General features: G+C 41.4%; 1 protein-coding gene across 1 annotated transcript in view; it reads right to left on the bottom strand.

Annotated features, from left to right (window-relative positions):
- MTBP (MDM2 binding protein) overlaps positions 1 to 13,328 on the bottom strand; it is a 28,109-nt gene that overhangs the window by 13,592 nt on the left and 1,189 nt on the right. Inside the window, exons 2-13 of the mRNA XM_033155796.1 lie at positions 13,203 to 13,283; positions 12,566 to 12,647; positions 12,342 to 12,491; positions 10,383 to 10,441; positions 9,353 to 9,497; positions 8,646 to 8,760; positions 6,924 to 7,064; positions 6,537 to 6,631; positions 6,260 to 6,332; positions 4,341 to 4,458; positions 3,426 to 3,599; positions 1,283 to 1,393 (exon numbers count right to left, since the gene is read on the bottom strand). Coding sequence (XP_033011687.1) covers positions 1,283 to 1,393; positions 3,426 to 3,599; positions 4,341 to 4,458; positions 6,260 to 6,332; positions 6,537 to 6,631; positions 6,924 to 7,064; positions 8,646 to 8,760; positions 9,353 to 9,497; positions 10,383 to 10,441; positions 12,342 to 12,491; positions 12,566 to 12,647; positions 13,203 to 13,283 — 1,344 coding nt within the window. The remainder of the gene's footprint in view (positions 1 to 1,282; positions 1,394 to 3,425; positions 3,600 to 4,340; positions 4,459 to 6,259; positions 6,333 to 6,536; positions 6,632 to 6,923; positions 7,065 to 8,645; positions 8,761 to 9,352; positions 9,498 to 10,382; positions 10,442 to 12,341; positions 12,492 to 12,565; positions 12,648 to 13,202; positions 13,284 to 13,328) is intronic.

The raw sequence follows: 13,328 nt of genomic DNA, 5'->3' as shown, positions 1-13,328 counted from the left end.
TCCCAATGGGATTGAATTTCAAGTACAGCTGTACAGAGGCATTTATTTCCTTGACTTGAATAAATCCATGAGGTGGGGAGAAGAATGGCGGCTCTGCCTCCCCTAGTGTCAAAACAAAATCGAAAATTCTTTCTAGTAGCACCTTAGAGACCAACTGAGTTTGTTCCTGGTATGAGCTTTCGTGTGCATGCACACTTCTTCAGATACCCTAGTGTCGTCGTCCCCGTCCCCCCAGGAGCTGGGTGACAATCTGAAGTGAGCCTGTTCTGATCATTTACACTCCTCTCACTGTGTAGAGCATGTCAGGAAACGGCCTACTCACAAGTAGGTCCCTGGCAGAGACACATGCCCGACTGGCATGTTCCCTCCTTCCTGGGTGGTCGTTCAGGAGCTTCTCAGCCTCTTCAGCCCCCAGACATCATAGTGATTGATGTGGGAGTACATCAACACACTCTTAGGCATCCGCAGAGGTTTGCGCAATTGCGTAACAGACCACAGCAACTCAGCATGTTTGCTAACCTACTTTATTACATATATATACAGATGGAGCTCGTCAACATGGCTCCCTCTCTCTCTTGCATCAGACAGCAAAGAGAGAGAACAATGGACAATAGTCCTACTTCAGGGAAACACAGTAAGACAAAACACCCTGTCTTCCGTCACTTCCCACTCTGTGGAATGAAAACACATACCCAGTCATGTGATAAACAATAAACCCATGACAGCACACAGGGAATGAATCTCACAACAGAGCACTGGGTTCATGACTAGCCCTATTTTCTGTCTGTTGCTTGCTTATTTGTAAATGTTTTTATTCAATCTTCATATTACATTAGGACCAGTAAGGAAGTGATTGTTTCAACAATATACAACAAACCACTTATCCTGGTGTTCCTACAGATTGCTTGTGCCCTGTTGAAACAATAAAATCTCTATTGGATATTTGGTTTTCATTTTAAACTTTCATCGCACCCTCCGATTTAGCTATCTGCCCTACAAGCAGGCAAAGACACCCTTGCCCTCAAAAAAAAACCAAAACAAAGTATGTGATTTGAAGCAATTTGGGGGGGGGGGACGGTGATGACAACCCATTATCCTAAGCCTGGTTTGAGTTACCTGATGTGCAGTTGTAATTTTTCTTAATGACAACACTTTTAAACAATATTTGAACTTACGAGCTTCTCCAGGGCTTATAAATGTAAATAGTGTCAAATTAAACTCCAAATTAAGATAAATGTGGTTTATATCAGTTCACCGACTCGCTCTTCTCTCTGTTACTCACTCCGGCAGTGAATCAAAGCCAATGCTTGGGCACGAGCCAATTTCTTCTCTCTCTGTAAAATCTGATCTCCGCAGAAATGTGGGAGAGATCTGATGAATTCTTCAAACAAACCTGTGTTGATAGGGAAAGGGAGGGAGAGATGAGAGGTGTTCTTAAAAAGTGCTGATCAAATTAGAATCTTAGAATCACACGAGCCGCATGGAGATCATTTATGACAGAAAGCAATATAGAATCACAGAATTGTAGAGTTGGAAGGGACACGAAGGGTCATCTAGTCCAACCCCCTGCAATGCAGGAATCTCACCTAAAGCATCTTGGGCAGATGACCACCAAACCTTTGCTTAAAAACCTCCAAGGAAGAAGAGTCTATAAACTCCTGAGGGAGTTCGTTCCACTGTCAAACAGCTCTGAGTGTCAGAAAGTTATTCCTGATTTTTAGCCAGAATCTCTTTTCTTGCAACTTATTGATTGGTACTGGTCCTAGCTCCCAGAGCAGGAGAAAACAAGCTTGTTCCCTATTCCACGTGGCAGCCCTTGAGATATTTGAAATTAAAAGATATATGAAATTAAAAGATGCCAGCTTCTTGGAGAAAAGAAATAACGAACTTAGACAGCATCTTAAAAAGCAGAGACATCACCTTGTTGACAAAGGTCCGCATAGTTAAAGCTATGGTTTTCCCAGTAGCGATGTATGGAAGTGAGAGCTGGACCATAAAGAAGGCTGATCGCCGAAGAATTGATGCTTTTGAATTATGGTGCTGGAGGAGACTCTTGAGAGTCCCATGGACTGCAAGAAGATCAAACCTATCCATTCTGAAGGAAATCAGCCCTGAGTGCTCAGTGGAAGGACAGATCCTGAAGCTGAGGCTCCAATACTTTGGCCACCTCATGAGAAGAGAAGACTCCCTGGAAAAGACCCTGATGTTGGGAAAGATTGAGAGCAGAAGGAGAAGGGGACGGCAGAGGACAAGATGGTTGGACAGTGTTCTCGAAGCTACTAACATGAGTCTGACCAAACTGCGGGAGGCAGTGGAAGACAGGAGTGCCTGGTGTGCTCTGGTCCATGGGGTCACGAAGAGTCCGACACGACTAAATGACTAAACAACAACAACAACATTATATCTCCTCCCAGTCTCCTCTTTACCAGGCTTAAGCATTATATTGGATTATGAAATTTAACAATGCAACTAACAATGCTTAACGAGATGCCTAGTAAGTACTACAGTGGTACCTCGGGTTAAGAACTTAATTCGTTCTGGAGGTCCGTTCTTAACCTGAAACTGTTCTTAACATGAAGCAACACTTTAGCTAATGGGGCCTCCCGCTGCCGCTGCGCCGCCAGAGCATGATTTCTGTTCTTATCCTGAAGCAAAGTTCTTAACCTGAAGCGTTAATTCTGGGTTAGCGGAGTCTGTAACCTGAAGTGTTAATTCTGGGTTAGCAGAGTCTGTAACCTGAGGTACCACTGTACTATTAACATTCAATGATGCATTTCTATATTCAGACTGATCCCTTTCTATACCTGAAAAAAAAGTTTCCCCCCAAATTGGGAATAAATATGAATGGGATGCTTATTAGCAGCTTTCCGAAACTGGAAAGATGGGCCACAACTTGTCCACATGCTGTTTGATCCATCAGCAAACACGGAAAAAGTCACCAATGTCTTGGCCAGCTCTAGCAAACCCCCTGCAATGTTCTAATTCGGAGACATATTTTGCTGGGAAATGCAATAAAAGAAAACATCTAACCCCACCTTTGACAACCTGGTGCCCTCTGTTTGTTTTGGACCACAACTCCCACCAGGAGGGCTGCAGACTGGCAAAAGCTGCTCTAACCCGTGCAGTTGTAATAGCAGTGTGTATAATAGCTATTCCAAGACTTGTCTCATCAAAGTCAGTGAGAAAACACTCAGGAGAACAACCCTGTACACAGATCTCATTCCCCGACTAAAAGAACTAATAGGCAAGCTCACAGGCTTGATTAGTTCTTAGAAGTTAGAATTGGTTAAAATGATTAATATCCTTATTATCTTGGATCCAAGACTCCAAATGTTGAATATATTAGATCTCTAGTTTTAAAAAGAAACTGGTGCAGTCCACATCTTGTTCTACTTGGAAGGAAAGTAATGCGCCATAATACTTACATGCTTCAGTTTCTCCTGTCTTTGTGGTAGATTTTCCGGTTGTTTTTGCAAGAGTGAGTGATCCATTGATCTGACTGGCTGAATAGATCAATGTTGCTTTGCAACCTCCACGGCCGTTGCCTTGCACCAAGAAATAATAGTTGCAAGTTTCTCCTTTCAGTTCAACTTCTGGAACTAATTAGAACACAAGAAGTTGTGCAACTAAAGACTTCAGACCATACTAAAGTAAACAGTAATCTGTTCAATAAACACATACAGAAAATCTATAATAAATCTTAATAAGTTCTAGATTTAGGATAGCCAGGGTTCCTCTAGTAAGAGAAGTAAATACATTTGAACTTTGGTTAATTTAAACACACACACACACACACAATTTCTTCCTATTTATTTCCTATTTTTAAAAGACATCTGAAGGCAGCCCTGTTTAGGGAAGTTTTTAATATTTAACGCTGTATTGTTTTTTACACTTGATTGGGAGCTGCCCAGAATGGCTGGGGAAACTCATCCAGATGGGCGTGGTACAAATAATAAATTATTATTATAAATTATTATTAAATTTAAAGAAAACCTGATAAATTATTCAGATTAATATATTTAGGCTGCAATGTTATATCCATTGGCTAGGAAGCAAGCCCACTGAATACACTGGGGGTTGCTTCTGAGTAAACACATATAAGGTTATGGTATTAGCTCTTATTTGTATACTTAAGGAAACAGAAGCATTTCTTTTTTATACTGCTTTAAAAAAAAAGCTTCAAAAGAGGTATTATTTTTATGCAAGGTTCATATACAATCAATAAATATCTACCAAGAGTTTCAAGAGAAAAAAGAGCAATGGGGGGGGGGGGGTTAATGAAAAAAGTGGGCCAGCATGACAGGGGAAAAGTGCAAATGTAGTAAAGAAAGATAACTTACCATTAATGAGTCTGGGTTTCTGAGCTATATATTCCTTCCATTTTTTTGTGCTCAGCTGAGTGGGTAAAGGAATCAACATGCTGCTTACTCTGCAAGGCAATAAAAATAAGGCTCCTACCTGCAGAAAAAAGCATATGTGCACTTTTCCATTACCAAATAAACATCACAGGAGAAAGATTTTCAAAGGGTCGGGTAGTATGACTGATCTTTCAAGGACAGTTGAGACGATGAGAAAAGAATGCTGCTCAACCTTGAAAATGAGGACGACGACGACGACGACCATGGCTTCTCTAGTCACTAAAGAGCAACTTCGCTAATCCCTTCCTCCTGCACTATGAGAGTCATGCAAACAGGTCACTTGTGTGAACATTTATCTGCGCATGTAAGATGGCTGCAATAATGCCTCACGTGTTCTGAACCAAGTGAATGCAACAACATCCAGACCAATAAATCTGCTTGATTCTTGTTGCAAACTGCAGTCTCACTTTACGGCACATATTCCCCTGTATTTTGGATATGGAAGATACTGAACTTTTATGCCCGTTTTTCTTTACTCCATACATTTGCAACCCCCAGGTATATGGCTCGTAATTTAGAAATGATGTGCATTTCCAGTAAAAACACTAAACTACTGTTCGAATCCCCGTGGCGGGGTGAGCTCCCGTTGCTCGGCCCCTGCTCCTGCCAACTTAGCAGTTCGAAAGCACATCAAAGTGCAAGTAGATAAATAGGTACCGCTCCAGTGGGAAGGTAAATGGTGTTTCCGTGCACTGCTCTGGTTCACCAGAAGCGGCTTAGTCATGCTGGCCACATGACCCAGAAGCTGTACGCCAGCTCCCTAGGCCAGTAAAGCAAGATGAACACCGCAACCCCAGAGTCATTTGCGACTGGACCTAATGGTCAGGGGTCCCTTTACCTTACTTTAAAGGAGCCATGGGCTCATGCACTCTCTCTCTTGCCTCTGCTATAGTTGTGAATAAGTGGGGAATCTTTCACTTTCACTTTTAAACTAAACCAGAGCAACCCTTTCTAACTGAATTCATGGAAACCATGGTTAAACTATGGTTCGTTTAACCATGCCAAGATCAAACCATGATTTGTGAGCTTGGCTTGCTGACAATAGTTTAGAATTACATTCATTAAATCAATGCTTCTCAACCTTGAGTTGCAAAGCTGTTGTTGGACTACAACTCCCATTATCTCTGTCCACTGGCACCGCTAATTAGGGATCATGGGTTTTGTAGCCCAACAATAGCTGGAGACCAAAGGTTGAGAAACACTGCATTAAATATATAATTTATACTTAGAAAGTTTGTGAATAGTCCTCAGATACTTCTGTGCTGCAAAACACAGCACTTGCTATCTTTCCAATAAACTCGCTACCCCAAATGGAAACTACGCTTATTTGTATTTAAGCTAATGTGCTCAATACTTATTAATATTTACCCGAGAAATAAGGTGTCACACCAGAGACCAGTATACATATAAAACTTAACATTATACTTGATTTTCCCAAGAGACTAGTGCTTTTTTTCTAAAAAAAAATATGTTTAGGGGTACTCTCATTTTCCTACTCGTATTGAACTACTGCCCCTAAATGCGGCCAAACTTAGATTCACAAAATGCTTAGCGGTATGCGTACCCCCACGTCACCCCAGAAAAGAAGCACTGCAAGAGACAATATACCAGGGGTCAGCAAACTTTTTCGGCAGGGGGCCAGTCCACTGTCCCTCAGACCTTGGGGTGGTGGTGGGGAGAAACTATATATTTTTGGGGTGAACGAATTCCTATGCCCCACAAATAACCCAGATTTGCATTTTAAATAAAAGGACACACTCTAGTCATGTAAAAACATGGTGATTCCCAGACCATCTGTGGGCCAGATTTAGAAGGTGACTGGGCCTACCAATGCAGTATACCTTTCCACTCAGAGAAGAAATCTGATTCCAAAACAGCAGAGATTTCTCCTCAACATCAGTTCTTGCCAAGCTCCTACACAAGAGAGTTAAAGAACCATTTCTTCATAGAATCACAGAATTGTAGAGTTGGAAGGGACCACAAGGGTCATCTAGTCCAACCCCCTGCAATGCCCAACGTGTGGCTCGAACCCATCGCCCTGAGATCTAAGAGTCTCATGCTCTACATGCCCTCAAAGCATCTGAACCACACAAAATGAGTCTGGTAACAAAAGGATACAGCTCGAACTGAAGACCTGAGACTAAAGACGAAGGCAGATGTGACAGCATCACTATCTGTACAAATTTCAACGCAGGGCAATAATAATGGTAAACCTGAGAAGAAATTAAAGATAAAAGGATTATTAGGCAAACACATATACAGTGGTGCCTCGGGCTAAGAACTCAATTCGTTCTGGAGGTCCGTTCTTAACCTGAAACTGTTCTTAACCTGAGGTACCACCGCACGATTTTCAAATATTCTGTTTCATTTTTGCCTGTGAATGTTTTCCAGTCTCCATAAAACAAATCTTCAATTTTATCGCATGCCTGTTGCCTTGATTTTGCCACTATTGATTCCTGAAGAGGAGAAGTGCAGTTTCAAAGACACGTAAAGCACAGGCTTTACCTCCGACAAACAATCATTAGTATTCTGTGTACGTCCAGTTTCGTCGGCAGTAAAGTAAGGATTTAAAGCCAAGGTGCCGAGCTGCCTTCCTGATGCAGTGCCTTTTATACAGAAGTCTGGAAAAGTAATTTCAGATCCAAACTGAAGAAAACAGAAATAGAAAAGAGTAAGTGCAAAAAAAAAATCTATAGTAGGAGTCGCTTTTTTTTCTTTTTAATTAGTCAGAAACACTTAAGGTGAAAAAAGAAAACACAACGAATGGAATTAAAAACAATGCATTAGTGGATACACACACACACACACACACACACACACACACATATATACACTTTCAATTGCCTTTTCCGTGCTTGTGTGCTCAGATAAGCTGGTCCCCCCCTACATCCTCTGCTCTTCTTTCTGGGGAAGGAAGTGGATAGCATAGAGCAGGCATAAGCAAACTCCAGCCCTCCAGATGTTTGGGACCACAATTCCCATCATCCCTAGCTAACAGGACCAGTGGTCAGGGATGATGGGAATTGTAGTCCCAAACATCTGGAGGACCGGAGTTTGCCTATGCCTGGCATAGAGGCAAGACCAGAATGCTGCCATCTAATCCTTCTTTAAATGCACAAGTATTATTCCTCACTCAACCTCAAAATCTCCTGCTGCGGTAAGAAGAGAGGAAGGCATGTGCACAACAGGAAATGGGAGACCTGCCTCCTTTGTGTCAGGAAACGTCCTACTCACAAGTAGGACCTTGGCAGAGACACATGCCCGACTGGAATGTTCCCTCCCTCCTGGACGATCGTTCGGGAGCTTCTTAAGCACTCCTCAGCATGAACATCACCGCGACTGATGCCAGATGACATCAGCACACTTAGGGATCCGTAGAGGTTGCGCAGTTGTGTAACTCAGCAACTCAGCATTTAGGCTAATCTACTTTATTTACATATAAACACACACGGAGCCCTTCATCATGGCTCCCCCCCCTCTCTCTAGCATCAGACAGCAAAGAGAAAGAACAAAGGACAATAGTCCCACTTCAGGAAACACAGTAACACAAACATCCTGCTTTCGTCACATTCCATTCCTATGGAATCAAAACACATACCCAGTCATGTGATAGACAACAAACCCATGACGAGCACACGGGGAATGAATCTCCAACACTTTGTGCCCCTCATGCCTCTTTTCTGCTTAATATGCTTTTCTATGACCTTCACTTCTCTGTCCCTCTGTGCTGGTATCTTCACCATCCAAGGACCATTCAAGTCCCTGGATTCATCATAAACATGCAGATTTTGGATCTACACACTGCTCTTGTAGCGACTGATGGTGCTTAAATGAGGTTTCTCTCGCAGGGAACTTGAAGCATGCCGTCGTCGAATAGCTCTATCTCCTTCCTTTGTCCTATCTGGCACTGGGCTTTGTGCGTTCTGCCAGTAAAGCAATTTGACAATGGGACGGACGGACGGACGGCATTTTCTGGGTTTGCAGCTCATCTGCACGATCAAGCACATCCAGAGTTAGCATGCTTGGGTTGCTATTTCAAATCTGCAAGCTCTTCCTGCCCAAACAAGAATGCTAGGCTGTTTCAACCACACACACCTTGATCACTAAGTTTAAAGCAACACAAGTTTTTCTCTGATTCACTAAATTCAATCAATAGCTTTGAAGCCTTTCCATGTACGAATTCAGCATGCATTTTTCATTAGCTTGATACAGGTTTCACACCGATACCTTTCGCTCCCATATCTGAATCTTTCCTCTCCACAGGTCTCTTGAATCAATGCTATTATTTAGATTCTCAGGAGCCACAATATCTGCAGAAAGATAGTCTGCGATTTTCTGCCAACTGTTGCAGAAAGAAAACATGAGTGAGTTGTGCGTTCTTTACTCAAGTCTTTATATCTTTACAACTTGAATGTTTAAGACAATGGTAAAACACCAGCTATCAGCGCAGTACTGCTTTTATTTTTTTGTAAAATGTATTTTAGTAGTTGCGGGCATTATCTATATGCCTTCATTTAACCAAAGTCACTCAATGATCTTATAATTCAAATTCAGTGGTCTCACAAGTCTCCCTTAGCATTCAGGTGTCTAGCTCAAGACTTCCTAGCCCTCTAGGAAACCAAAAGGCAGCTTGACAAGTTCACTACGACACCTGAGAACACGATTCATCATCGCCAGAAAAACCTCAAACCCCGTATACAATTTAAACATAAATCAGGGCAGAGAAGAAATCTACCAGAAAGATACAATGCAAAGCTTTAGTCAACATTTTGGAGGTATGCTGCTCTTGTTTTCTCTTTTGGTGCAAACTTACAATTTGTTTATAAGCGTGCCTGCCAAAATATTGCAATTTATGAAATGAGATGTTAAAATATTTCTACATAAAGTGACATAAACACTAAAATTAGTTCTCTTGTTTAAATGGCACTACTCACATTTTGCTTTCACTTGCTACAATAGTTATTTTTGCTCCATGCCATTCTCTCAAGTGTTTCAAGGCACCAATGGCAGGTAAGCAATCTTTTAATCTAGGGGCATCGCTTTCTGAAGAATGCAATATGACATCAACCATTGTTCTTCCTGTAGAAGCAATTGCAACAGATATAACACAAACCCCTCACTATTAAACACAAGATAGGGTAAAGCTGTTTTATCCCCAAAAAGCTATTTTCAAGCAGTTTGCCCAAAGTTATAAGCTTGTTTGCAGCATTTCTCAAACATCTAGTTGTGGAACACTCAAATTTAGCAAGATGGTTTAAGAGACGCAATCTAACTTAGACATCACACCTTCACTGCTATTCTCCATCTTTTACAGATAACCTCAGACGCTCCCCAGGAAAAGTTGCATTTAAGCTTCTTGATATCTTCTGCAGTTCCAATTTTCCTTCCATTGTATATCAAGCTTCTTACTTCATGACCCTTCTTTCATTCCTCTAACACAGATCTGTAAATCTGCCCTGGAAGGCACAGATAACTCGGTGATATAAAAATGGCTAAATAAATACTGTTCAGCTCTGTTTGCAGCAAGCAACATCATCTTTCAAGTCCATTTGCAAGTCTATCACAGTAGCCACAGATAAAGTGTTGACTTATTTCCATTATGATTCCTGATCACTTTTAAGGTTTTTTAAAAAACTAAATTTTGCCATACTGTATTTCTTCTACCAGACTGCTTTGCTGCGGAAACCTATTGCCATTTTGCTTCCAGACTATGAATGCTGGAAATACATAAACAGAAGCACAACACCAACTGGTGACAGGATCAAACTTTCCAGTAATGTGAAACTACTTGCCAAATATGAGAGGATTATATACAGAAGAGAGAGACAACATGCATGCTTACTTGAATAAGGATCGCCATACAAAAAAACAAACAAAAAAATTAGAATAGATCTGTTATACCCCAAATGCATTTTTAAAAAAGATATTTCAGGGGAAAAGATTTGATTATTTTAAAAAGATTACCAGGAGCAGGAAGCTTATCTGCTAACAGATGTATACTCTCTGCACACTCTTCATAGAGACTGAAACACAATGAAAATAAATAAGCTATCATCTTTCAAGAATAAAATGCTTTGAAATCTTCTAAGCATTATGCAATCAACATATTAGAATTGCAAAGTATCAACATGTTTTCAGTCTGTGAAACAGACGAGTAGGCTCACTTCTTATTTGATGTCTGCTACCAATGCCTTTATGGGACGCGGGTGGTGCTGTGGGTTAAACCACAGAGAGCCTAGGGCTTGCCGTTCAGAAGGTCCGCGGTTCGAACCCCCGGGACAGGGTGAGCTCCTGTTGCTTGGTCCCTGCTCTTGCCAACCTAGCAGTTTGAAAGCACGTCAAAGTGCAAGTAGATAAATAGGTACCACTCTGGCAGGAAGGTAAACTGTGTTTCCGTGCGCTGCTCTGGTTCGCCAGAAGCGGCTTTGTCATGCTGGCCACATGACCCGGAAGCTGTACGCCGGCTCCCTCGGCCAATAAAGCAAGATGAGCGCAGCAACCCCAGAGTCGTCTGCGACTGGACCTAACCGTCAGGGGTACCTTTACCAATGCCTTTGGCCTCTCTTACCAAGAGGGCTACTATTAAAACAAACCATAGGGAGGTGGGTTAGGGAGCCCATAAAGATCCTATGAAAACATCCATGCAAGGATGATTTAAATCAGGGGTCAGCAAACTTTTTCAGCAAACTGTCCCTTGAAGGGGGGAAATGAAAGAATTTCTATGCCCCACAAATAACCCAGAGATGCATTTTAAATAAAAGGACACATTCTACTCATGTAAAAACACGCTGATTCCTGGGCCGTCTGTGGGCTGGATTTAGAAGGCGATTGGGCCGGATGCGGCCCCCGAGCCTTAATTTGCCTACCCATGATTTAAATTTTATGTTTTAAAAAAATTATTCTTTTATGCCAAGTCAAACTCTAAAAATGTCCCTCTAACAAGAACACTGTTTTCTTCTTATAACACAATCCTATGTACCGGTACGTTTATTCAGAACAAACCCAACTGAGTTCAGTTGGGATTATTCATAAGTATGTATGTTTAGAATTTGAGGCTAAAGAGATGAAGCAACTTCTGTTTGACATATTTCAGTGATCAACACACTGGCTCCCCCTTGTGTTGGCATTTATAGCTTTCTTTTAAAACTCACTTACCATGCACAATTTGTATCTGAAATAATGTTTTAACATTCAACTAGTCAAAACCTCTCCAAGAAATTGCTAGGCTTACAAGGCCAAGACCTATTCATAACTGCTGTTTTATGCAGCCTCATAACAGCCTAACATTATCACGCTTTTCATTACAGCCACTTTCACAGCCCATGAACGCATTTCACGTGTTCTGACAACCAAAGAAGCCAGCCAAGTTCTCAAACGGAATGCCCTCTTTATAAATGCTTCCGTATCACAGTTCCATTGTAAAAATGGTGTGTCTGTATTGTCTCACTGCTTATGCTTCCTGCGAATTATCTTGAGGGACTCATTTGGCTGAAGATAAAGTTATAAAACACACACAAGCCTTCTGACCTCAGCATGGCCGTTTCACCGTTTTCGCTCAGCTAACAGCGTCCTAAGACAAGCTATCTTGCCCTTGTTCTTCCCTGGTATGTATCCCAGCTCCATTTTTGTACAGTGGCAATAGCTGCCTCCTCCCTAGGATACTGCGCTCCACTGCAGACTCTCCAGGTGAATTATGTGCAACCCTACTAAAGTCAATGATTCCCATGGTTTTCTGGTTTACAGCCTAGGTTTTCTGGTTCTTAAACCGTACTATTTGGGTGCAGAAGCGCCGAATCGCGTCGCACACATGTGCAGACGTGACGCTTCATGATGCATTCTGCTCATGATGCAAATGGGGCTCTGGAACAGATCCCGTTCTCATCCAGAGGTACCACTGTATTATCAAATATTGAATCAGCTTACTCAATCAGGGATAAGGATTCCCGGCTATTACTGTCGTCCTCAAAACTTTGAAAATCACCAAGGCACGCTTCGATATTTCTTTGAATAGAGATTTTGCTTTCCTCCGTCTCCAGGTCAAAATTGATGTCCTCCCAGTCACCAACTGCAAAACTATCCAATCAAAGGAAATTCCGTAAGGGTCGGCCAAGTTACATTAACGTTGTAGATAATGATGCAACTTGTACTAACTCACCTGAGAAAACCCACTTATTGACTGAATTGCAAAATACCATGCCTTCACACCTGGAGTCCCAACAAGTGAACATGCTAAAAAAAAAAAGGAAGGAAAAGAAAGAAAGAAAGAATATTAGTAGCTAGTATCCAAACCCTATTTCCTTCTTCAGATATATTTAATGGACTGCAAAGGCTGACTCAAGAACTGCAAGATGCAACAAATTCCATACACACGGCTCTTGTCAAAAATATACACAAAATAACAAAATGCAAAATATTACTGTAAACAATTGTCTTTTTGTTGCATTATTAACTATCCTCTCTTTTATCCCCATCACCCCAGCTCTTGCATGAAAAAGGTTTGCGAGTTTCTGCTGTTTTTCCTTGTTTTCTAGTGGTCATATACAGTTAACTAAACCTGTGAGGCCCTCAATAAATGAGTGCTGTGACTTTATAAATTACCATAACTGGCATCTCAAGCACAGACCTGAAAACATTTAAAATTTATAGAGATTTCTCTGTTTTCAACAGTGGCAAGTCAGATGCTTCTGAGAGGTTCACAAGCAACACAGGTTGGACCTATCCATCCCTTGTGAGTCCCCAATGTCTGAAAACATGGCATATGCTAATATTTGCTATTTCACTTACCTGGGAAATCTTCAACTTTTGTGTTTAGTGAGGTACTGCAGTTTGTTTCTAATAAGTTATAAATACTTTCAGCAGTCAAACCTGCAAAATACAAATTTTAGTTTATGTGCAAGAAGCATCATAGGA

The sequence above is a fragment of the Lacerta agilis genome, chromosome 7 (genome assembly GCF_009819535.1).
Source record: "Lacerta agilis isolate rLacAgi1 chromosome 7, rLacAgi1.pri, whole genome shotgun sequence".
NCBI classification, from domain to species: Eukaryota; Metazoa; Chordata; class Lepidosauria; order Squamata; family Lacertidae; genus Lacerta; species Lacerta agilis.
Note: the sequence above shows the minus strand (reverse complement) of the source record. Positions and strands in the feature narration are given on the sequence as shown.